The 25,112-nt window shown below is 36.2% G+C and overlaps 1 protein-coding gene across 5 annotated transcripts in view; it reads left to right on the forward strand.

The window, feature by feature from the left end:
* NTN4 (netrin 4) overlaps positions 1 to 25,112 on the forward strand; it is a 107,554-nt gene that overhangs the window by 69,803 nt on the left and 12,639 nt on the right. For 4 of the 5 annotated variants that reach the window (XM_045587645.1, XM_036458708.1, XM_036458706.2 and 1 more), the window contains 3 exons: positions 2,231 to 2,419; positions 19,121 to 19,334; positions 20,172 to 20,287. In XM_045587645.1, coding sequence (XP_045443601.1) covers positions 2,231 to 2,419; positions 19,121 to 19,334; positions 20,172 to 20,287 — 519 coding nt within the window. The remainder of the gene's footprint in view (positions 1 to 2,230; positions 2,420 to 19,120; positions 19,335 to 20,171; positions 20,288 to 25,112) is intronic. The other variant, XM_036458709.1, reaches the window with a different exon arrangement.

The following is a 25,112-nucleotide window of genomic DNA, read 5'->3' on the forward strand; positions in this document are numbered from 1 at the left end:
ATGTAAAGGATTTCCTCTAAGCATAAATCTTAAATTATCTTACAATATGATTTTTAAAGATTATAAATCTTCTCAAAATATCATAACATATCAAGGAAACAATGAAAAACAATAGCACAAACATTTTCAAATACAGTTGACCTCCACACAAAAAAGGTCTAGAATCTTATTCTAAATCACTCATCAAGAGAATCTAAAGAATTTCTCCTAAATTCCTAGAATGCCATGCTGGCCCTTTACAGAGAATCCAATTGCATATCTAAATACATATAGAACATAAAAGACTTGTCACTTGGTGCTATTGACCGATAATTCTAGAAATGCCTTTAAGAAATTGATTACATAGGAAACACTACTGACCTCTTCTATAAGAAAATTGAGCCTTTTATAAGTGACTACCTTGACTCACCAGTACAATAGCTGATGAATAGAAAAACAAATAAATCTACCTACCAAGTTATTAACTCCTGTCAAACAGAAGTGTTATCCAGGCTCATTAGTGAGCATAAAATCAGGCCTGTATCTGAAGTATGAACTATTTTCAAATAATGCCTGACAATATAGGGTTTTCTAAGTAAGGCATGGGACCCCCAGGGATAACAGTGGTCCTTGAGAAGTAGCAGGAATGGAAATGGTGACATATTTCCATTAAAGAGAGAAAAAATTGATGGCCACTCAAATAGTCTTTCCAAAATAAATGTCAACTCCAGTTGCTAAGGTAATTGTTATATCTCTGCCTACGTAAACAAATATACATTTGATTGGCTTTCAGGCATTTCTTCAAAGTAAGTTTTTAATTTAAAAATCTAATATGTCAATTATACCTAAAAAAAAATCTATAAAGAAACATTAAGCCCTAGCTGGTTTGGTTTAGTGAATAGAGTGACAGCCTGTAGACTGAAGGGTCCCAGGTTCAATTCTGGTCAAGGGCATGTGTCTTGGTTGCAAGCACATCCCCAGTGGAGAGTGTGCAGAAGGCAGCTGATCGACGTTTCTCTCTTATCAATGTTTCTAACTCTCTATCCCTCTCCCTTCCTTTCTGTAAAAAGTCAATGAAATATATATATATATATTTAAAAAGAAAAACTAAACATATACACCAAAAATACCCCAAAACTCAAAAAAAAAAAAAAAAAAAAAAAAAAAAAAAAAGTAAGTAGTTCCTGGCTGGTGTGGTTCAGTGGTTGGGTATCGACCTATGAACCAGGACATTACAGTTCGATTCCTAGTCAGGGCACATGCCTGGGTTGCAGGCTTGATCCCCAGTGGGAGGCATACAGGAGGCAGCCAATCAATAATTCTCTCACCATTGATATTTCTAGCTCTCTCTCTCTTTTCCTCTCTGAAATCAAATATATGTATATATATATATATATATATATATATATATATATATACACACACACAGTGGTGCCTCACACAACGAACTTAATTCGTTCCAGGAGCAAGTTTGTTATGCGAAAAGTTCGTTATGTGAAACGCGTTTTCCCATAACAATACATGTTAAAAAAAATAATTCGTTCTGTAGCATAAAATATGCTAAGATGACATAAAAAAAGATAATTTTTTTGTTATTATTTTTATTTAGATACATCTAAAAACATAATTTAAAAAAAAATTATATAAAAAAAATATTGAGTTTAACTTAAAAGGACGACTGCCGTGATACGTGCGTGATTTAATTCGTAATGAAGAACGATTGCCGAGATACGTGCTTAAGTTAAGCGCAGTGACCAATGACTGCCTGCAGTGCCTGCGCGGAAGGATGCAATACATCGGCAGCGATCGTGGAAGCTCGGGCGACTTCGTTGTGTGAAACGAAGTTCGTTGTATGAATCATGAAATGAAGTTCGTTGTGTGCAGCGTTCGCTGTGTGAGGCGTTCTTTATGCGAGGCACCACTGTATACACACACACACACACACACACACACACACACACACACACACACACACATATATATATATATATATATATATATATATTTTTTTTTTTTTTTTTTTTTTTTTTAAAGAAAGTAGTAACCAATTAAAGGCAAGAGGAAACAGGATAAATGGGGATGGGAGACTAGAGTTTTTGAAGTATACCTATTTATATTGTTTTGGTTTTTATGTACTGTGAAATTTGTACTCTTCAAAAAACTAAAATTTAAATGAAAAAATTTAACTGAATATTATAAAACCTACCACTTTATTTTTAATGATTTGCTTTCCTTCCATGCTTTTTCCCAGCCTGCAAGTGCAATGGACATGCTGATGCCTGTCACTTTGACATGAATGTGTGGGAGGCATCAGGGAATCGCAGTGGTGGTGTCTGCAATGATTGTCAGCACAACACGGAAGGCCAGCATTGCCAGCGATGTAAGCCAGGCTTCTACCGGGACCTCCGGAGACCCTTCTCTGCTCCAGATGCTTGCAAATGTAAGTGATCTCATTCATGGTTGCTGGAGAAAAGGATGATATGTGTAAAAGAGATGAATCTTTCCATCCTTCATTTGCTGGTTCAAGGGAGAGAGGTCGTGAAATTTCAAACAATACACTCACACTCATCAGTTAATTTCATTGATACGGGGCAAGAATTTTCAACTTGTTAGGTGAAAATAGTATAATATTCATTTAAAAACAATTCTCCTTTCTCACTCTCCATGAAGTAAAATTATTTTCTGTAGCACCACATTTTGGAAAACAAGATGTCTAGTATAAGAGAAAAAAGAATGATGAAGTGGGAAGTATATTTAAAATTATCTTAAGACAAAATATATGAGTAGAGCATTGACAATAATAAGTAGACTGAAATTAATAAAATAAAGAGTGGTTTCCTGCACTTGAGTCATTCTAACTTTCATCTCCAGAGTGAACTTGAACACCTGTTTGGTTTCACTATGAATGTAATTTGCTTGACATTGCTCTAATGCACCCCCATATCATAAACAAATTTAGAACATAATAATAAATCCCTTCTCTTCCCCATCCAATACAAAATTCATATAGAATGGATTCTGGTTTTTTGTTGGCATAACTCCAAGAAGTTTATTTGGAAAAAAGAGTAGAATTTTAAAATGCCTATCCAATTATCTGAAATGTGACTGTAAAGGGTGCATGCAGAACTTAAGTCAATGTCCAATGTGGCTGAACAGCTTACCTAACTACATGAGTATTTACATGTCTATTAACTCAGAAATTATTAGAGGACAAACCACTCAAGATTCTTAATGGAGATTGATGATCATGCCCTTCCTTTCCCCACCAAGGACTCCATGTTCTGGCTCAAAACAGTGACAGGAAGGGAGCAATACAATGGGAAATAATCATTTAAAATCTTGGTGTGTTTTTTTAACTTAAAGGAAAAAGTCTAGTGCTCTTGAAAAAGACATATTTTTAACATCAGGCAGGTGATATCAACATTTGAGTGGGCTTCTTTGTTACAAGCTTTCTCTCTTAAACTGTAGAAGATAGATTGTGGCACAGTTCACTTTCAACACTGAGCCCGAAATTTAGATGTAATACTATTTCTCAGAGTTCTATTTTACTTCAGCTCCTGTATGTACTCAGACTTGAAGCTAGAAATTAATAATAATTCATATTGCTAATCTCTCCTAGTTCACAAATACATAGATGCATCAAGTAAGGAATTATAAAAATAACTTATGCCAAATTAGTCCTTTTAGCATAACTTATAGCAGGTATCAATAGGTGGATTAGTAAGGAAGATCTATATCTCCTTCTTCCCTTCTCCATACAGCCCCCTGATCAACTGGGACACTGCCCAATAAAAGCTTATCTTCATTCACTTATCTTCATTCACTATTCCAGCATATGTTTGGGGCAGAGATGCCTATGCCCGTTCACTTCCCTAGCATGGTTTTCCTTATTAGCACCTTCTGGTTCTTTTCTTTCCTTTACTCAGCCAGGGGTATGTCCCAACACCTATTAGCACATCTAATTCTTATCTCAACCAAAATACTCTTCATAATGTATTATTTAATTGTCAAACATGTTTGGCAACATTTTCACTATTATTATTTTTGTTTGTTTTAATTTAAATTCTTTATTGTTTAAAGTATTACATATACCTCCATTTCCCCCCGTTGATCTCTCCCTGGCCACTCCCGCCCTCTAGCACATGCCCTCACCCCCCTACTGTCTGTGTCCCTTGGTTTTGCTTACATGCATGTGTACAAGTCCTTTGATTAATCTCTTATCCCACCCTTCCACCCTCCCTTCCTTCCCTCTGAGGTTTGACAATCTGTTTGATGTTTCTGTGTCTCTGGATCTATTTTTGTTCATTATATTCCACAAATGAGTGAGATCATGGGATGTTTATCTTTCTCCAACTGGCTTATTTTACTTAGCATAATGCTCGCCAGTTCCATCCACACTGTTGTGAATGGTTAGAGTTCTTTCTTTTTTTTTCTTTTTTCTTTTTTTTTTACAGCAGTGTACTATTCCACTGTGTAGATGTACCACCATTTTTAATCCACTCATCTATTGATGGGCAATTGTGCTGTTTCCAAATCTTAGCTATTGTACAATAAATTGTGCTGCTATGAACATAGGAGTGCATATATCCTTTCTGATTGCTGTTTCTGGTTTCTTGGGATATATTCCTAGAAGTGGAATTACTGGGTCAAATGGGAGTTCCATTTTAACTTTTTGAGAAAACTCCATACTGTTTTCCACAATGGCTGCACCAGTCTGCATTCCCACCAGTAGTGCACGAGGTTTCCTTTTTCTCCACATCCTCACCAGCACCTGTTGTTTGTTGATTTGTTGATGATAGCCATTCTGACAGGTGTGAGATGGTACTTCATTGTCATTTTGATTTGTATCTCTTGGATATTAGTGACTTTGAGCATGTTTTCATATGTCTCCTAGCCTTCTGTATGTCCTCTTTTGAAAAATATCTATTTAGATCCTTTGCCTATTTTTTTAATTGGATTGTTTACCTTCCTTTTGTTTAGTTGTATGAGTTCCCTATAAATTTTGAAAATTAAACCCTTATCAGATATAACATTGGCAAGTATGTTCTCCCACATCAAGTGGGCTCTCTTATTGTTTTGTTGATGGTTTTTCTTTGCTGTGCAAAAGCTGTATTTTGATGTAGTTCCATTTGTTTATTTTCTCCTTAGTTTCCATTGTCCTACAAGCTGTATTGGTAAAGATATTGCTATAACATATATCTGATATTTTGCTGCTTATGAATTCTTCTAAGATTTTAATGGTTCAAAATCTTATTCTTAAGTTCTTTATCCATTTTGTGTTTATTTTGTGTATGGTATAAGTTGGTGGTCTAGTTTCTTTTCTTTTCTTTTTTTTTCTTTTTTTTTTTTTTGCATAGACCTGTCCAATTTTCCCAACACCATTTATTGAAGAGACTGTCTTGACTCCATTGTATGCTCTTACCTCCTTTGTCAAATATTAATTGAGCTTGGTTCAATTTCAGGTTTCTCTGTTCTGTTCCATTGATCTATATGTCTGTTTTTGTACCAGTATCAGGCAATTTTGAGAATAGTGGCTTTATAATATAGCTTGACATCAGGTATTGTCATCCCTCCAAGATTGCTGCAGCTATTCAGTCTTTTTTTTTTTTAATTCCAAATAAATTTTTGGAAAGTTTGTTCTAGATCTGTGAAATACTCCATTGGTATTTTAATGGGGATTGCATTAAATCTATAGATTGCTTTGGGTAGTATGGACATTTTAATGATGTTGATTCTACCAATCCATGAACACAGTATATTCTTCCACTTGTTTATATCTTCCTTCTATCTCTTTTTTCAATGTTCTGTAGTTTTCCAAGTACAGGTGTTTTACCTCCTTAATTAAGTTTATTCCTAGGTTTCTTACTTTCTTTTTGTTGCCATGGTAAATGTTTGTGTTTTGTTTGTTTGTTTTTAGTTTTTCTTTCTGTGAGTTCATTATTGGTGTATAAAAAAAGCCATAGATTTCTGGGTGTTAATTTTGTATCCTGCTACATTGCTGAATTAATTTATCAAGTCTAGTAGTTCATTTTCACTATTATTTGACAATATTTTCTTATCATTAACTATCTCCTAGGCAGATGTATCCCTGTCACCTCAAGTTATTAATTCCGATAAAATTAATGACAAATAAGTTAATTAATTGACATTTATTAAGTATCTATAATGTATCAGATTTCATAGTAGGTGCTGATTTAGATGTTGTTATAGCCACTACTTTTCTCCTTATTAGTTCCCAATTTACTTTCATGATAAAGATAGTATCAAGAAAACAAGCTGATATTTTTAAAACTTTAAACTATCTCAGTGTGTGGTTCTATCAACAACATGTACAATGTTATTCAAAATAACAATTTTATTATATTTATTCTACTCTGCTCACCAAGGCAGAAAAGAAATCTGCTACTCACTCAGTGTGTGGCTCAGAGACCAATCCCACTGGCACCATCTGATTAGAAAATGCAGAACTTCTGTTCCCATCCAGACCTACTGAATCAAATTCGCACTTTAACAAAATTCTCAAGTGATCATATCATATTAAAGTTTGGGAATACTGCAGAATGCTTTTCAATAAAAGTTAAATGCATTTCAGCACTTACTCTAGATGTTAATTTTTTTTTTAATTATCCAGAACATCCTATCATTACCTAAGCATCAAATTTACCAAGGTTTGCATCTCTACTTGTGCATATAAACTTAGAATTTTTTAAAACTGAATTACATAAAGATTTACAGAGGGGAAAATGGAAATCTGGATAAGTATGTTTCTGTAGTTCAGTATTTTCTAAAGTTTAATTCATGGAACACTAATTCCATGAGATGTTAGTAGAAATGAGTGTAAGAGAAAATTTGCCTATGGCCTGAAAATTTAGAAAATGGTGAATTAATCAAAGGTTTCCTCAGGATTTCTCAGAGCCTTTCATATGCTAATTTTCATTACAAACCTCAGACAGAGCTTTGAGGGGCATCTTTCAAATTTAACTGGGGAGTGCCCTTTATTCCTCTCTTCCTCCCTCCCTCTCTCCCTTCCTTCCTTCCTTCCTTCCTTCCTTCCTTCCTTCCTTCCTTCCTTCTTTCCTTCCTTCCTTCCTTCCATGTTGGCAAATGGCCTTGGTGATTCTTTACTTGTTTATTTTTATTGACCTTAGAGAGGAAGGGAGAGGGTGAGAGAGAGACAGAAACACCAATGATGACAGAGAATCATGGATCAGCTGCCTCCTGTGTGCCCTACACTGAGGATGGAGCCTACAACCCGGGCATGTGCCCTGACTGGGAATCGAACCGTAACCTCCTGGTTCATAGGTTGATGCTCAACCACTGAGCCACGCCAGCCAGGCAGGGAATGCCATTCTTACAGAACATCAGTGGGACCAGTGAGCTATAGAAACTTGGGAAGTCATGTCCCAGAAGATTCTTTCCCTTTATTTGTTATTTATTTCCAAGTGCTAGATCCCACAATCATTTATCAAGGACCTTATATTTCTATCAGTGAAATAATTACAACAAAACAAAAACTGAGCCTCAGCAGTCTAGTCATATATCAGTGATAACATATGAAAACACTTCCCTCCCTCATTTCCTAGTTTATGTCTTCTCAGGAGTTGGATCCATTGAAAACTTGAAGCAGCAGCTCAGACAGAATTTACCAGTAGAACATAAATTATATTCTCAGTGTCGCTCAGGAGACATGTCTTCATTGCCCAGCACTGTAGTAAGCACTAGGTCTGTAAAGATAAAAGGTCTTTCCTAAAAGATCTTACATTCTAGATGAGGAGAAACTTAAAATAACAAGACACTTCATTCCACTGTGATAATGATGATGATATGATAATAATAGTTCATATGTATAAAGTGCCTACTATTTTCTGTTCACTGTTCAAAGAGTGATATATTCATTAATTCATTTAACTTTCACAAAAGCACTTTGATATAGGCACTATTATTATATGAGGAAGTACTATTACTATATGAGGAAAGTGCAGTGAAAGAGATATTTGGAGTACCTAGCAGGAATGTGTGGATGAGATGAAAGCAGATGAGAGGAGATTTCCTTGATGAGATGCCTCCAACTCATCTTTAGGTGCTGTTTTATTCTTTCCTCTAAAAGTGCTGAAACACAATTTGTCCCACTTTCTAATCAATGATTGCCTTCTTTGCCTTTAATGAGTTCATCTAGAAAATGGAATGAATTTGTGTTATTCAATCCACTGCACATTTAATAGAATACTCACCTAGGCACATTCATTCATTTAATAAATAGTGGCACTAGTCTTGGGACTCCATTCACAGTGACATCACCAGCTCCCTGCCAAGTAAGCCAAGGATTTATTGGCCCCATTCATGTTCCAGGCTCTATTTTCCCTACCTCTATCCTGATAAGCAACATTTAAGTGCTATGGTCCTTATGTGTGTACTTAATTGATGGCCATAAATTCATCAAACTTAAATACAAAGAGTCAAGCACCAAATTTTTTAACCAACAGATTTATTCCTGTGAGCAATTAAATCATTTCTGTTCTCACTTCCTCTTAATTTCAACTGTAACCAGAATCAATTGCAGGACCCAGTCAGCTACACATTGCCTTAGAAGAAATCACTTCTAAGGATTCCAAAGATGTTTGTTTTTTTTTAAGACTACTGAAGATCACTGAAACTGAATTTATTTCTACAACTCAGAAAACAAATTTTAAAAGGACAGTGCGTTCAAGGTCTGTGAACACATCGGACAGGGTGAAACTGCCCCAGCTGAATCTGGAGCTGACAGCAGAAATCAAAGCTCAAACTGGCTGGTCACAAAGGTCCAAAAGTAAAATAGAAATAGTAAAAAAGTAAAATAGTAAAATTTCACTGTGTACTGAGGTACTGTGAGGAATACTATATCTCTGTGTTAAAAGAGAAGTCTCTTTTAGAGTAATTTATTTGAAATCTCTAAAGTTACTTTTGTACCTTTGATATCCTATAACCTAAGTAGATTTTCCTAAGGCAGGCACAATATAAATATGAGAATAACCTTAATAGGCAGTGGTATGCTGACTTCCTAGGGAGAAAAGAAAACAAAACAAAATGCTGATTTATAGCACTGACCAATTTTTTGGTTTAAATAGTCCCACCATGCCAGTTTCCAACTACCAGATCATTGTTGTTATTTTTTTTTTTCTTTAATCAGGAATTCAGTGACTCAAACTCTAAACCAAAAGGGGAATGGTTTCTCTCCTTTGAATGAAATCTTGCACCTTCTCAGACCCATTTCTGATCCCAGAACCTCTCTTTAGTCAAAGCTGCATATAGATCAGAATCACTTGGGAACACTTATTAATAAATGACATCTCAGAGCTCTGACCCTGATCTTCCAAATCAGAATCTCCACCAGGGATGGGGGCTGAGATCTGTATTTTTAAGTATCATTGGTAATTCCGATTCAGCCTTTTGGCCTCATGACTAGCATATGAGGACCACTACTTATATCATTCCTGTTTCTAGTGTGAGCTCTATTTTCATCTTTGGTGAAAGATTTGGAGCTAATAACCATCTATAACTTAGTCTACTCACTGAATTAGCCATGACTCTGATAGGAAATTCTAAAAGGTTTTTAAAACTCTGGCTAGATAGGTCTTTTTTCCTGACATAGTGGAGATGTGAATACTGGTAAGCATTCATATAAAATACTAGTACCTTCTCCCACTTAAAGATGTCTAACTTAGAGCCTCAGCTTTCCTCCAAGCAGTTTCTGGCAGAATTCTAAGATGTCTGTTTTTCATGTAACAGTTTCAAAATAAATACCTAGCAATTCCATTCAGAGAATGCCCTCTTATTCATAGTATATAAATTTATTTACTGTAAATATCTTATACTTTGAAGTAAATTAGTATACTGCAACTGGAATTTATAATAAAATTAGTGCAACATCAACATTTTACTTTTATTTTATATTTACATATTTCAAAACATAACATTAAACTATTATAAGTATGTTTTGTGTTGGATTTAAATAATCATCAATCCAGTTCTTCATAAAGTCCTTTTCTCCTTCTCACTCCTTTTAACACAAAGGATGTTAAATATTAGACAGATGGGAAATTGATTGGGTATGGAATATTAACAGCTATTCACTCCATGACATGAAATTTCCTACAGAAAAAATTCCTTACTTTAGTAGAATACATGTTTTGAAACAGATGTTTGAGAAAAAAAAACTGCTTTATAGAACAGAATTAGCTCTCTTTTTAAGAAACAGCCTGTTAGGAACTATACAATAAATTTATTAACCTTATGTCAAAACTTATTTTTAACTATTGCATAGTCTTTCTCCATATTTAAAGAAAAATCAGCAAGTGGAAAAGAAAGCAGAATTCATTCCCTATCAAAGTAAACAACCTCTTAAAAAACTGACGTGCCCTTCCTCCCTGGTGGGCCAAAATAAATGTAGTCAATTGCATTTCAGTAGAGAATGAATAAAAATAAACTTGATCCCTCTGCCCTTAAACCCAAACCAAGTGTTTACCAAGATAATGTCTGGTTACTTGGTTACTGTTACCCTAACTAGCCAGCTCTCTTTGTAAAGATTGTGTTCTATCATCCACTCAAATCATTTTTTCTGTCCTTTCTTTTCTTTTCTTTTTTGCTTTCTGACTTAGGTGAGAACTGTTCAGTCGATGGAAATAAAAGTGCTTTGAATGGGTGACTATCTTGCCACAGACCACTTTTCTATCCTTCACAGTCTGCTCAGATATGATCTTCTCATGGTGCTCCCATAAAGAATCTTTGTGTTTGCCTGTTTGCTCATACCTCTATTTAACAATTACTTCATTCTACCTCTAGAGTGGTTTTTCTCTCCCTTTAAAGAGTCTTAAAAGTAAAAAATTTAAATTAGTAAAATCCAGAATACCTTACCACAGTGACACATTTAGGAATCCAAAGCACCTTCCATTTTTCATTCTTGTGCCTATGTTCTGGTCTGTCTCAAGAAAAGGATTTTCTTTCAGTATTCACTTAAGTGGGCAAATTATAGTTTTAGAAAGCCATATAAGTTCATTTTATGCCATGTAAACAACATATACATCTTTGTTTTTTTATTGAAAGTAACTGTATGGTCCCAGCCAGTTTGTCTCAGTAGATAGAGCATCGGTCTGTGGCCTGAAAAGTCCCAAGTTCGAGTCCCATCAAGGACACATGCCTGGGTTGAGGGCTTGATCCCAGTGGGGGGCACACCAGAGGCAGCCATTCAATGATTCTCTCTCGTCATTAATGTTTCTATCTCTCTCTTGCTCTCCCTTCCTCCCTGAAATAAAAAAATATTGTTTTTTAAAAAAGAAAGTAACTGTGTATGATTCCAGCATAGAATCAATATGAAGTAACTGTTTCTGAAAAGCAAATTTTATTTTATATATATTATATATATATATATATATTTCCTATCTTCTCTGTAAAAATTTTATATATATATATATATAAAATTTATATATATATATATATATATATATATTTCCTATCTTCTCTGTAAATAGGAAATATATATATATATTTCCTATCTTCTCTGTAAAAATTTCCTATCTTCTCTGTAAAAATATATATAATTTTTATTGATTTTTACAGAGAAGATAGGAAAGGGATAGAGCGTTAGAAACATCAATGAGAGAGAAACATTGATCAGCTGCCTCCTGCACACTCCCTACTGGGTATGTGCCTGCAACCAAGGTGCATGCCCTTGATTGGAATCGAACCTAGGACCCTGAATCCACAGGCTGATGCTGTATCATTGAGCCAAACTGGTTAGGGCAAAGTAAACTTTAAATAGACTAGTGATTCGGCAATAACAGTTGGAAAACTCTAATCTCAGCTTTTTATTTTTATTTTTATATAATTTTTTTATTACAGAGAGGAATGAGAGAGATATATAGAAACATCAATGATGAAAGAGAATCATTAATTGGCTCCCTCCTTCATGGATGATCAAGCCCACAACCTGGGCATGTGCTCTGACTGGGAATTGAACCATGACCTCCTGGCTTACAGGTCAATGCTCAACCACTGAGCCACACCAGCTGAGCTAACCTCAGCTTTTAAAAAAACCTAGCATGTAAAACAAAAAGGTTAAGAAAATACATATATCATAATGTAATAATCAGAGTAGGACTATCCTTTTAAAAGATTAAATAACATATTAAAATTCACCTAAAAAGGAGAAATTTTATGAATTGATAAATAATAAAAGTTAGTTAGACTGGGGAAGAAAAGTAGGAGAGGTCATGAATTTGAATAACTGTAATATGTCATTCTGTACATGATGAGGACAAGAATTAAATAATTAAGCAAATATTATAAAACAACAAAACCTTCAAAAAGTCTGTACAAAATTAGATGGGATATAAAAAAGAGAACTAGCATTTGTTAAATTGATATTATTTGTCTAAGTTCATGCAAATGGTCAGAGGCAGGGCTGGGATTTGAACCCAACTTTATCTGACCTCAGAGATTTTGACCTACAAAAATCCAAAGAATTTGATTCCACAATGTGACATAATTGATGAAAACAAAATGAGTTAACAAAGGTGGAAATAATCAGACATACATACTGGAGCTAAAAAATAATATTTAAAAATTTTAAATATCACTTTGGGTTTTAAATAAAACTTTGCTTACTGATAAAGAGCCATATGAAGTGTGAATATAAAGAACTGCACTTATCTTAAGGATTCTTAGTACAAGAAAAGTGGTGGTAAATGGAGAGTGTTTCAGACAGACCAACAAAACAATCATGAAAAGAGAGATGCTAATAGATCAATATAAAAAAGCATAAATGTTCACAGATTAGGAAACTTTTCAGAAAGAATATAACTTTCTACACATATTCAAAAGGTGAAAGGGGATGTAGGGAGTGGCAAAAAATAATTTACTCTCCTAGAACAAAGAGTCATAATTACATATAATTGGATGAAAGTGAGGAAAGGAATTTCAGATTGATTAATGTGACAAAAAAAAAAATTGCTGCCAGTAAGAGGCATTGATAGGTGGGGATGTCTCCTACAGAGTTAGAATAAAGAACTTTTATTACAAATAATAAATAATAAAACTCAACTGAGTAAAGTATTAAATGTAGGAAATAGTCTCAAGACTAAGAATAATCTGTTCTACTTGAGCATCTTAGTTTTCTATGAATTTGTTGTTTTGCTTTGTTTTTATTTATTTATTTATTAATAAATTCGGCAATATTTTTATTGATTTTTTTGCAGAGAGGAAGAGGGAGGGATAACGAGTTAGAAACATCTATTAGAGAGAAACATCGATCAGCTGCCTCCTGCACACCCCCTACTGGGGATGTGCCCGCAACCAAGATCCATGTCTTTGACTGGATTCGAACCTAGGACCCTTCAGTCTGCAGGCCAATGCTCTATCCGCTGAGCCAAACCAGTTAGGGCTTGTTTTTATTTTTTATTTTTCTAATATCTTAGTATTACAAATGCTGTGATGCTAAGATACTAAAATCCTATAAATAAATAGTATGAATCTTTAAAGAGCTTTAAACCTAGATCATTGCATGTTTGTCAGTTATTGAGTGCTATATTCATTTAAAACATAACATCATTTCATATTTGTTGGTTATTGAGAGGTACATTCTTTCATTCAACAAAGATTGAATGAGTCCCTAAAGTGGGTCGGTTATTGTCCTAGGTTTTAAAGATACAGATAAAAAAAGATGTGGCTCCTACCTCTAGGCCTTTACAGTGTACTATAAAAAGAGCAATGAGGGGAAAAAAAAAAAAAAAACACCATAAAGTGATTACACTGGAGGCCAGAAGAGTATCAATCATTAAGAAATAGTTATCAAATGGCTATAATTCATCCATTATTAAGAATTCAACATAGGTTTACTCAGAGGTGACAATGTGACAGGCTAATCATAGTCACTGTATCCTATATAATAAAAGGCTAATATGCAAATTATCTTCTCTGGTGTTTGACCCAACAGGAGTTCAACTACTATTTATGACATATGCTGACCACCAGGGGGCGACACAGAATGAAGGAAGGCCCTGGCCAGCAGCCAGCAGTCAGCAGCCAGGAGAAGGAAGGCCCCAGCTAGCAGCTGGAAGGCCCTGATTGACCCTGATAGCCAGCGAGGCCTAGGGATCCTACCCGTGTGTGAATTTTGTACACTGGGTGTCTAGTATACAATAAAACAGTTCCTAATGCCTTGGAAACAAACTATAAGTACATTTATCCAAGTAAGTATGTAATTGGAAACTACAGTAAGTGTTATGAAGAGAAGGTACCATGATAGGTTATAACAGGGATTAGCAACATCAGTTCAAAAGAGAGAGCTAAGTTAGATGGAATAAATAAAGGTTCTTTCTCCAAAGGAAAAAGGGGTTAGGGATGACCTCAATTCCTGGCTAGGTGCCTGGGTGGATGCTGCCTGAGTGATTGGGAATACAGGCTTTCTTCAACAAAAAGATAATGATGTGAGATATAACCAATCTTCAAAGCAAAATACTGTGTCCAAAATTATACTGAAAAGTTTCTCTGTAGTAAAATTTGTTTTTACATTCAAAAGTACTTTCTTCATTTTTAACTGAAATAACAATCCAGAAATATAAAATTGGCTATTTAGCTGTCAAAGAACTCTGAGATATACTCAGGAATAAATAGTAACTGGTTCAGTTACAAATAGTAAACAGGAAAGGAATGATACAAAAGTCAAATGTAGGTTCTGAGCAGGGGCCACATAGTGAAGCATTAAAAATAAAGGGTATGTCTTGTATTTATTTGCATTACTTATTTAGTAATTACTCAGATAGTATATATACTTAAATACTTTACAATTATTTTTAAAACATTAAAATAGAGGCAGAAATGGCTAGATTTCATGCATAAATTGATCTTCTTTTGTGAGATGTACAGTAACTCAGGAGACACTATATTTCGGTAAGTGAAAGTCAAATCTTAATTTAGATCATTCTCTTATTAAATTTATTCTAGCACAATTTTATTTGAAATTAACATACACCTTTAACATCATGGAATTAGATATCTTTGAACACAATGTATGTAACATTTAAAGGATGAATAGAAAATTGTTCCTGAGGCTAATAAAGGGGTAAACCATATTGCCTTTGACAGAGAATTTGTTTGTTTACAAATAGTTGGTAGTAGAAAGAAAGGAGAAAACAGTACCAAAAAGGCTAGGTTTTATTTTATCTAATATTTAACTTCACACTTAATATAGTAACAACAGTTCATATTGCCTCCTTTTTGTTTAGAGTTGTATGCAAAGTCATCTCCTTTAACTTCTAGTTATCCAAGAACCTCTGCAGGCAACTGGACAGCTTTCAAAATAGCTTTGACATTAAAAATTCTCCATAAGAAATTCTGTAGGGCTTTGGCCTTTTCAGGAGAAAATGTTGGGAGCCTGGGCAGCACACTGAGGAGTGGCCATTGGACAATGATGAAAGGGCTTGACGAACAGCTTCTTTCCCAGCTGAGGGCCTTGAACTCTGAGTTCTGTTTTTAGAAAAGCTAAATCAGAAGCAAATACTTTCAGGGTATTTTGCTCCCAGAGTAGCTTTTACAAACAGAATAGCAAAAGCTGGAGTCATAAGGTAATGCTAAGGGGTCCTGGCAATTTCAAAAGGGTAAGATGCTGAACACAACTGGGTATCTCTACAGCACACTTGGCATCATGGATCACTCGAGTGAAAGACATGCAAACAGACTCCTAGGATTCTAGTGAAGGTGCAAATAAAGATGAAAAGACAGCAATGGTTTCCTATGACTCCACCACCAAAGGCAGCCCTATGAAAATAAAGGAAGCCATAACTTTTCCATTATGTTCCAGCCATTTGTGCAAACTTGTTCACATGGATTGACAGATGTGACCCTTGTGCTACATTACATTGTAGGGTACCTTCCTATAAGCAGCAGGACCATAGATCAGACCCTATTTTTTCTCAACATGTTCTGATCCACAAAAGGACAGTAATAGCAGATTGATTTTTTTTTTAATCCAAAGAAAGAAACATGTAATAGGAGAGTTACCTAATTCTATAGGTCTTAGAAACGTGGAGAAAGCCATTTGCCTTCAAATTTCTTCCAGGTATAAAGCAAGAAATTTCCGCTTATTTTGAAAGCAAGTTTGATCATTAATTTCCTTTCAAAACAACCCTTATCTACACTGAGGCAGTTATTGCTCTTTCCTCTGTGTTCCCATGCACCCTGGACTACATTGTTATAACATTTACTGCCCTACAATTATTTATTTGCCATCTCTCTTCTCTTACTGAAGAGTTAGTGACTCTGTACTCATTTTTGTGTCGTCAGCCCCTAGCATAGTTATTGTTAACTCTAACGTTTAGGAACTCTTTGATGAAGGGGTGAGTGAGTGAAGGAATGAATGAATGGTGAGCATTTTAAACCAATATTTCATCTAGGTAATAATAATATTTATTCTTTGAGCATTTGATGTCAATAAATGCCTGATACATTGCTACATACATACATCATTTAATTTAATCCTCACGCAAGCCTATGGCATACTTCTTACTTCATCAGTGAGAAATTGAGTCTTGAGGAGGTTAATTCCACAAAGAAATAAGCCCTAGAACCAGATTTGAATCAATCTAGTCTGACTCCTAAATTTGTGCCCTTGCCAACTCTATTATACTGCCCCTGTTTTATTTTCTATCTTCCTAAGAGAACTTCCTAAGACATATTACAGGTAACTTTCAAACAGCTGTATTTATCATTAGCATTTGTGGTTGAAACAAATACTAGTTTCAGAGCTTTACAGGTACACAAGGTTACTTAGAAAACATGTTCATCTGTAGTTTCATTACAAGTTAGTTTTCTTGGTAAAATATACTCCAGAGCAACCTCATGTTCCCTTTTCTGTAAATGCTCTATAGAGGAACAGTGCTTCACACAATAGCTGTATTGATGCAACCAACCATATACCTGTAAATAAAATTCGTATACATTTAGCAAGTATCTAAATTCATTATTTAAAGGGAACCTGTTGTGAAATTGTTTATAAAAGTACCCATTTTCTCTATCATATCTGTTTTTGAATGCTTTGTATTATCATTTCACATTTTCTTATAATAGGACATATCAGTATGGAATATATTACTTTAAATTAGTCATTTGCATTTTAAAAGAAATCTCGTAACAATATTTAGGAGTTAAAAATGTCATTTTAACTAATCTTGTTTTTCTAATTTGGTTGTGAGAGCAGCTTAGGGCAAATGTTTACTATTGGATTTCATGTCTAACAAGAAAAGACAAAGCAGCAGTAGGATTTATGTCACTCCAGTTGGGTTGTAACTTTGACATTCATCATAATGAATAGGTAAAAATTAAGTGCTTGAGTTAGAATCAACAACTAAAAAGAAATATACTTTGGATAATCAGAACCTGAACCAGTACCTAAGAAAAACCTCTTATTTTTCCCCCAAGTAAGAAGGAAATATATTTGCATTCTGGAAGAAAATACGAAATGTAGATTATGAGTGTCAGATATTGCCTGCTATACAGACTTCAGGAGATCGGTATGCAAGGCAAGCCTTGGTGTGCAGTCTGAAAAAGCATGCTGTGAAAGATGTCAGGGCTTTCTGCCTGGAGCTACTTCTGCATAGTTTGCAAGTGGTATTTTTATCTGGTAATTATGTAAAAAGTCACATAGAAAGAAATCCACTAGCACGTATAATAGAATTACATTCTTCTCTGGCCATTCCTGAAATATGTGTACGGTAGGTTTTAAAATATATGGTAGTACAGAGGGGCTAAATCCTAGAAAGGCTTGAATTTCCTACTAGAGAAAAAGATAATGGTGGTGGTGGGATACCATATATTACATTAGATGTGGGTCTTTATTCTGGTTCCCCTATCTGTTGTCAAGAACAAAATTGACTTATCTGAGTGATAAAGTAACTATTGGCTTATTCACTTCATAATGAGGAAATGTGTTTGTTGGAATATGTGATTTCTTTTAAAGTTTTCACATAGCACTTTGATATATTCATGTTATACAGTATACATTCTCTCCAAATATATGATAAACTTCAACTGCTTCCCACTCAATGCACACTCCCATAAGTTCTCCCATCTTAAACAAAATAAACAAAACTCACACCTTCATTAGAGTACACATCTCCATTCAGATTTAGCTGCTACTACATTTCTGTGCCCTTATAGGAAGTCTTCTCAAAAGAGGTATCTGTTCTAAGGCTCAATTTCCTTTACTGCCATTCTCTCCCAAGACCTCTTCAATTAGGTTTGCTACTCACTATGTCACTGAACCTGTCCCTATCAAGGACGCCATTGGCCTTCATGTTGTAAAATGCATTAATCCATTTCCATTCCTCATCTCCCTAGACTAGGGGTGTCGAAATCAATCAGAGAAGGGGCCAAAATCTAAAATCCAGCCTAAATCGCGGGCCGAATGGTTTACTGAACAGTCATAAACTGTCATTGTGATGGAAACGCAGCGGAGTGCAGTGATGACAGCGCGGTGCGGGCCACATTGCAAGGCCTGGCGGGACGGATTTGGCCCGCGGGCCTTGTGTTTGACACATGTGCTCCAGACCTATCAGCATTTGACACAGCTTATATTGCCTACCTCTTTGAAACAATCTTTGTTTGGTTTCTTGAACACCATGGTCATCTTCTTCTTTTTCCTTTATCACAAAATGCTCCTCTTTTGTCTTTATTCCCATCACCCCAACCAAAATCCATTCATATTTAATGCCTTCAATTTTATAATAAACTAGAGGCCCAATGCACAAAATGTGTGCAAGAGTAGGCCTTCCTTCCCCTGGCTGCTGGCACCGGCTTCCTTCTGCCACCCAGGACCCAGGCTTCCCTCACAGCCCCTGCTTCGGCCAGAAGGTCATCCAGAGGGACATCCGGTCTAATTAGCATACTACACTTTTATTATTATAGATAATGCCATTTGTTTTGCAGCAGACATACTTTTCTGATTTTATCTTCTTATCTGTAATTTAATTAGCTTTTATTCTCCGAATATACACCAATGGGAAAGGATGTGCCTCAGAGACATGCTATGTAGTAAAAGAAGCCATTTTGGGATTGACAGGCCCATTCTCCACAATCCAGTCACTCATCAGTCCTTGTATGTCCTCTGTTGTAGTGTGTTCCTGCCATCCAGTTGGATCAGCTGTCCTTCCTTTCAGCTCAGTGACCTTCTGTGACCCCAGTAATGGTGACTGCCCTTGCAAGCCCGGGGTGGCAGGGCCACACTGTGACAGGTGTATGGTGGGATACTGGGGCTTCGGAGACTACGGCTGCAGGCCCTGTGATTGTGCAGGGAACTGCGACCCTCTCACAGGAGATTGCATCAGCAGGTGAATGTGCATGGCTCTTATTCTCATCTATGTGTCTTTCAGATTCTTTTGAAGATCTGGTAGTGATATGGAAAATCTTGTATGCCAATATTCAGATTCAATCTTGTATTACCATATTCAGTGAAACAAATATATCTTTACGCATCTCTTTTTTATGTGGGTTGTTTTTTGATTTTGTTTTTTTAATTTCAGAGAGACAAAGGGAGATGGAGAGAGAGATAGAAATACCAGTGATGAGAGAGAATCATCAATTGGCTGCCTTCTGCATGCCCACTACTGGGGATAAAGCCCCACAACCAGGGCATGTGCCCTGAACAGGGAATCCAACTGTGAACTACTGGTTCATAGGTCAATGCTCACCACTAAGTCACACAGGCTAGGCTTTATATATCTCTTTAAAGTAGGGGTGTCGAACTCAATCAGAGAAGGGGCCAAAATCTAAAATCCAGCCTAAATCGCGGGCCGAATGGTTTACTGAACAGTCATAAACTGTCATTGTGATGGAAACGCAGCGGAGTGCAGTGATGACAGCGCGGTGCGGGCCACATTGCAAGGCCTGGCGGGACGGATTTGGCCCGCGGGCCTTGTGTTTGACACATGTGCTTTAAAGAATCTTTGTCAAATTGAAATTCAAGTCATTTGTTCTTGCAAGATTCTAGAGATGGTCTAGTTTATTTTGCAAAACAAATTATTCTTCTTAACAATAAATAGGTCCTAAAAACACTATTTGTTTCTGGAAAGGTAGCTGTAAATGTTTAAATATCTACAAAGGTACTCATTCCATTCAAGTTCTGAGAAATTCCTTAATAATGTCTTCATCATTTTCTGTTTTATTAGCAGCACAGACATAGACTGGTATCATGAAATTCCTGACTTCCATTCCACGCATAATAAGAGTGAATCAACCTGGGAGTGGGAGGATGAGCAAGGATTTTCTGCACTTCGACATTCAGGTGAGACAATAGATATAACGTATTTCCTCAGGCCAAATCTTGCCTGCCATCTGTTTTTCTATAGTCTGTAAACTCTACTTGCTCTAAGGATTAAATGGTTACACTTTCAATGGTTATATAAATGCCTACATAGTATCATTAATTTTGCTTTGGCCCACAAAGCCTAAAATATTTATCATCTGTTTCCTTACAGAAAATGTTTGCTGACCCTTTTTCTAGGCCACAACCTAGACACTGTTGGGTCATGGGTGTGCTATTGTTAGCACATATTGCAAATAGCTCTCTGAAGTGGTTGCATAAATTTGCATTCCACCAGCAAGGTATGACATCCTGTTGCACCACATCCTCATTAATACTTTGTATATATTAAACAAATTTTTATATGGCACAAATTTTTATATGGCACGTAAAAGCACCAATCTAACTCATTAATCAGTCACAGTTTAACTCACTTAACAGTTATTGGACTTCTAAAGTTAGTGTTATCAAAGTTATAAATTTTTACCAGTTTGATGGGTATAGAATGGGATTTGCCATTTTCAATTGCCTTTTCCTGATTACTAACAGGTTTGGTAACTTTTCATGGTTTCTTGGTCACTTAGGTTTCTTTTTCTGCAAATTTCCAACTTGCAATTTTCTTACCAATTTGTGAAAGTTATTCATAGATTCATCCTTCATCCAACAAATGTTTATTGAGTACCCATAATATGTATAAATATTGTAATTATAGTAATGAGCAAAACAGACAAAAATCCCAGCCTCTAAGGAGCCTTTATTTTTGTAGAGGATGACAGCTAATAAATAGATAAAATATTTAATATAATGATGTTTAGTATAATAGAAAAATAAAACGGATTGGGATAAGAAGTGCTTAGGAGAGGCATACTTTTAAATAGGGTTGTCAGGGGAAGTCTTATGAAAGGTGACATTTTGGGGGGGGGGGGAATGTGGAGGAGGTAAGGGGACCAACTATACATATAACAGAGGAAAACATTTATATAGAAGACACAGCAAGTGGGACTAGGCCTGGCTAATTCTGGAAATAGCAACAGACCAATATGGTTGAAGTAGAGTTAGAAACTATAATTTCATTATATTCTCATGAAGAACTTGTGGCCTGGCCAGTGTGATTCAATGGTTGAATGTAGACCTAGGAACTAAGAGGTCAGGATTCGATTTCCAGTCCAGGCACATGCCCGGATTTTGTGCTCAATCCCCAAGAGGGGTGTGTAGGAGGCAGCCAATCAATGATGTCTCACTGATGTTTCTATCTCTCTCCCTTCCCCTCTCTCTAAAAGTCAATAAAAACCTATTTTTTAAAGAAAGGTTATGTTTACAGTTATATATATCCCAAATGTCATTAGTTCACAAGAACAAATATTAAAAAAAAAAAAAGAAAAAAAAAGAACTTATGGGCCATTTAAGAATCAAGAACCCAAATTTGAGAAACACTAATATTTATAATTCCATATCACGGTGTGTGTTTTTTTTTTTCATTTAACATAATCTTATCATTTTCCTAATGGTTTCATTTTAATTCACAAGTGGGAAGAAGGTGGAAAGGTTAATATGTAGTCATATTTATCTTTTCACATTTGAAAAAGAAAAAATCTTCCTCATTTTTTGCCTTAATGCTACATAGTCTGAATACTGATTTTAATAATCACTTTTCAAAGCTTCCTGCTATTTTTCTAACACAATGATCTTCATAATTCTTTAACTTTGTCTGCTAAGCTAATCTATAAAAGTCAAGTTTTTAGGACATTCATTAAGCCAGTCATCTTGTTACTAGGGAGCTGGCAGCACATGAATTAAGCGCATAACATGCTGGCATTAGAATGACTCCAGACTCTAGTGTTCACAACAGCTGTTAGGTCTGTGATGTCCCCAGAGAGCCTCTGAAATTCATCTGGATGAACTCCAGATTGCAGAAGACATTGTTCAGTTTCCTGCTAAACAGCAATATTTCAATTGGGTATAGAATAGTACTCTTGGGCACCTTTTTTCAGTACAAAAGTGATAGTCAGTTTCCTAAGCACTGTGATTTATTCTCAAATATATGTGCCTACCTACCTATTTACCTATCATGAGTTTACATAACTAGGAATGTAATGTCCTATACCCAAAAGACACTTTTAACTTCTACCACTTCTTTTGAGGCAGAGAACATCAGATGTAAACTTTCACTTTATGTACAACAAAACTACCTTTAGTACCAAAGAACTATAAGCAATGTTCTCTCTCCCAACCTCCCTTTAACATTCTGATACCGAGTATATCTAAGCAGATTTTAATCCCTTTCCAGATTTCTTTTAAGAAAACTAAGGTTGAAGGCTGATCAACAAAGATTCACTCAAAAGCAAATTTTAATGTCTGATATCTTAATATATGAAATGAGAGTATTGGAAAGCATCCAAAGAAAGATCTTTAAATACAGACTTACATATGTTCTTACTAGGGGCCCAGTGCACAAATTCGTGCACCTTGAAAGGAAATGTGGGCCTCGAGGCTGTGATGGGCACAGGGGTGGGTCTTGTCCCATCCTCTGTGCCCCTGCCTGGCCCCTCCCACCACAGCCCTGGTCCCCTGTCTGTCCGCAACCCCCCTCTCACTGCCGCCACTCCCACATGCTGATGGTGCTAGCCTTGCTCGCACTGCTGACAGCAAGGAGGGATTGTGGCCAGTGCTGGGCCTCGGCAGTGGGTGTGAGCAGTGGCTCCAGTGCCAGCAGCAGGTGCAAGATACAACTGCCGGCCCTGATTGTCCCTCAGTAGCAAGGGGAGGTGGAGAAGCCCTGAGAGGCAATCAGGGCCAGCAGCTGCCACTAGCACCCACTGACGGTGCCAAGTGATCAGGGCTGGTGCCAGGTGCCAGCAGTGGGTGTGAGTGGGGCCAGTGCTAGCAGCAAGTGTGAGTGCCATGGTGCATGGGAGCAAAGAACTTTCAGTAACCAACCGATGACAGCAACCAGCACCCCACCTTGGTCTGGCACCCCTGCTCACCTACTCCACCATCCTGCAGCAGCAGATGCCTACCATGTTCCACACTCTGCCACCTGCTGCCAACACCCGCCATGTTCTGCACGCACCCCTTGGTGATCAGCACATGTCATAGCGACCAGTTGTTCGGTTGTTCTGCTGCTCAGTTTATTCGAATATTAGGGTATTATAGAGAGAGATAGGCTGAAGGACTTAAGAGAAGAACATTATGTGGAGGAATAATATATGTCATTTGGAATTCTTTTAGGTTTTATAACATGGTGCTTACCATACTGTCCTGCTTTGGTGGAATTATCAAAAGCTGTGGGCTCTTCTCTTAAGTTACTATAATTTCTGAATGAATAATCCTCTCTGCTAGGTTTAAAGTCAATATTATTTAAAAATCAGAACAGCTCATTTTAAGCACCTTTGATTTATCTTTCTCACTATTTAATTCCACTGTGATTTGCAAATCTCATTCCCTGATTCCTAGAGAAGCTTTAGAGCCAATTAGTCAATATTACTATGTATATCATCAGAATCCTACTCTCCTCACATAGTTTATTGCCTATAGCTGGCACTCAAATTAATTACTGTTGTTATAATTAATTTACTAGCCTTCATCTTCTCTCCATTCTAATATTTTTGATATGATAATGCCAAATTAATTTTCATATATATTTTTTAAATTCAAGTAACTTCTTTAATTTGTTTAGCTAACAAATTAAATTCAGGCCCTAACTGCATATCAGCAAGGTCCTCCATGATACCGTCTATTATTCTCTACTCAATCTGTTCCCAGGATAAACAATGCCACTGACTCTTCCATGAATACACTCTGTCCTTTCTCTCTTAACATTTTTTTGCTCACCCTTTTATATCTATATTCCTGTCAAATTTCTATACGTTAGAATCTTATATGAGTAAATAAATGTAAAACATTTACAATAGTATTTTACATAGTAAGTTCTCCTCAGTAAATGCTACCTGCTGCTACCACCACTCAATGTCTATGAAATGCAATACATGAGGGCAAGAGGGGAGGGGTAAAATTATATCTACTTGTGAAAAAATTAGTAAGAATGAAAATCCTATCCATTCTGGTTCTAGGAATATAAAGATGAATAAGACATAACCACTGTCCTCAAGGATTACGGTCCAGAGAGGAAACAGATACATAAATAAGTATGAGAATACCATACATACTGAGTAGACTACGTACAAAGATATTTTGAAAGTCTTCCACAGGGTCTGGCAAATCTCTCACACATAATTGCAATACATAATTTTAATTGTTGGTAGATGTTTTCATCAAAGTCCATTTCAATTTCTTCTTCAGCCATGAAGTCTTTTCCATCTCCTCAAACATGTGGCCTCCCAACCAAGCATATTGTACCCATCTTAGGACACTTATCACTGTTAATATACTTGCTTTATTCACCTTGCTGAATTGCAAGTCTTAAGGCAAGAATCGTGCCTTGCTCATATTTATATACTCTGATGTTTATAGCACCATGTCCTGCTTACAATAGAGGCTCAATAAATTATTTTAATTTCATGGCATTACCTTCAAAGAACTGCCCTACTATTTTATTTCATTTGACTTTTGTTGTGGTGAACATTAATTATAAAAATACTAGAGGCCCAGTGCATGGATTTGTACACCGGTGGGGTACCTCAACCTGTCCTGCACCCTCTCACAATCCGGGACCCCTTGGGGAATGTTCAATGCCAGTTTTGGCCCGATCCCCAGGGATTGTAGAGTTTAAACCTGCAGTCCAACATTCTCCAAGGAATGTAGAAGTGCATGAAGCAGCACGCGGCCAGGGAGGAGCCTGAGCCTGGGT

The sequence above is a fragment of the Pipistrellus kuhlii genome, unplaced genomic scaffold, assembly GCF_014108245.1.
Source record: "Pipistrellus kuhlii isolate mPipKuh1 unplaced genomic scaffold, mPipKuh1.p scaffold_m20_p_3, whole genome shotgun sequence".
Classification (NCBI taxonomy): Eukaryota; Metazoa; Chordata; class Mammalia; order Chiroptera; family Vespertilionidae; genus Pipistrellus; species Pipistrellus kuhlii.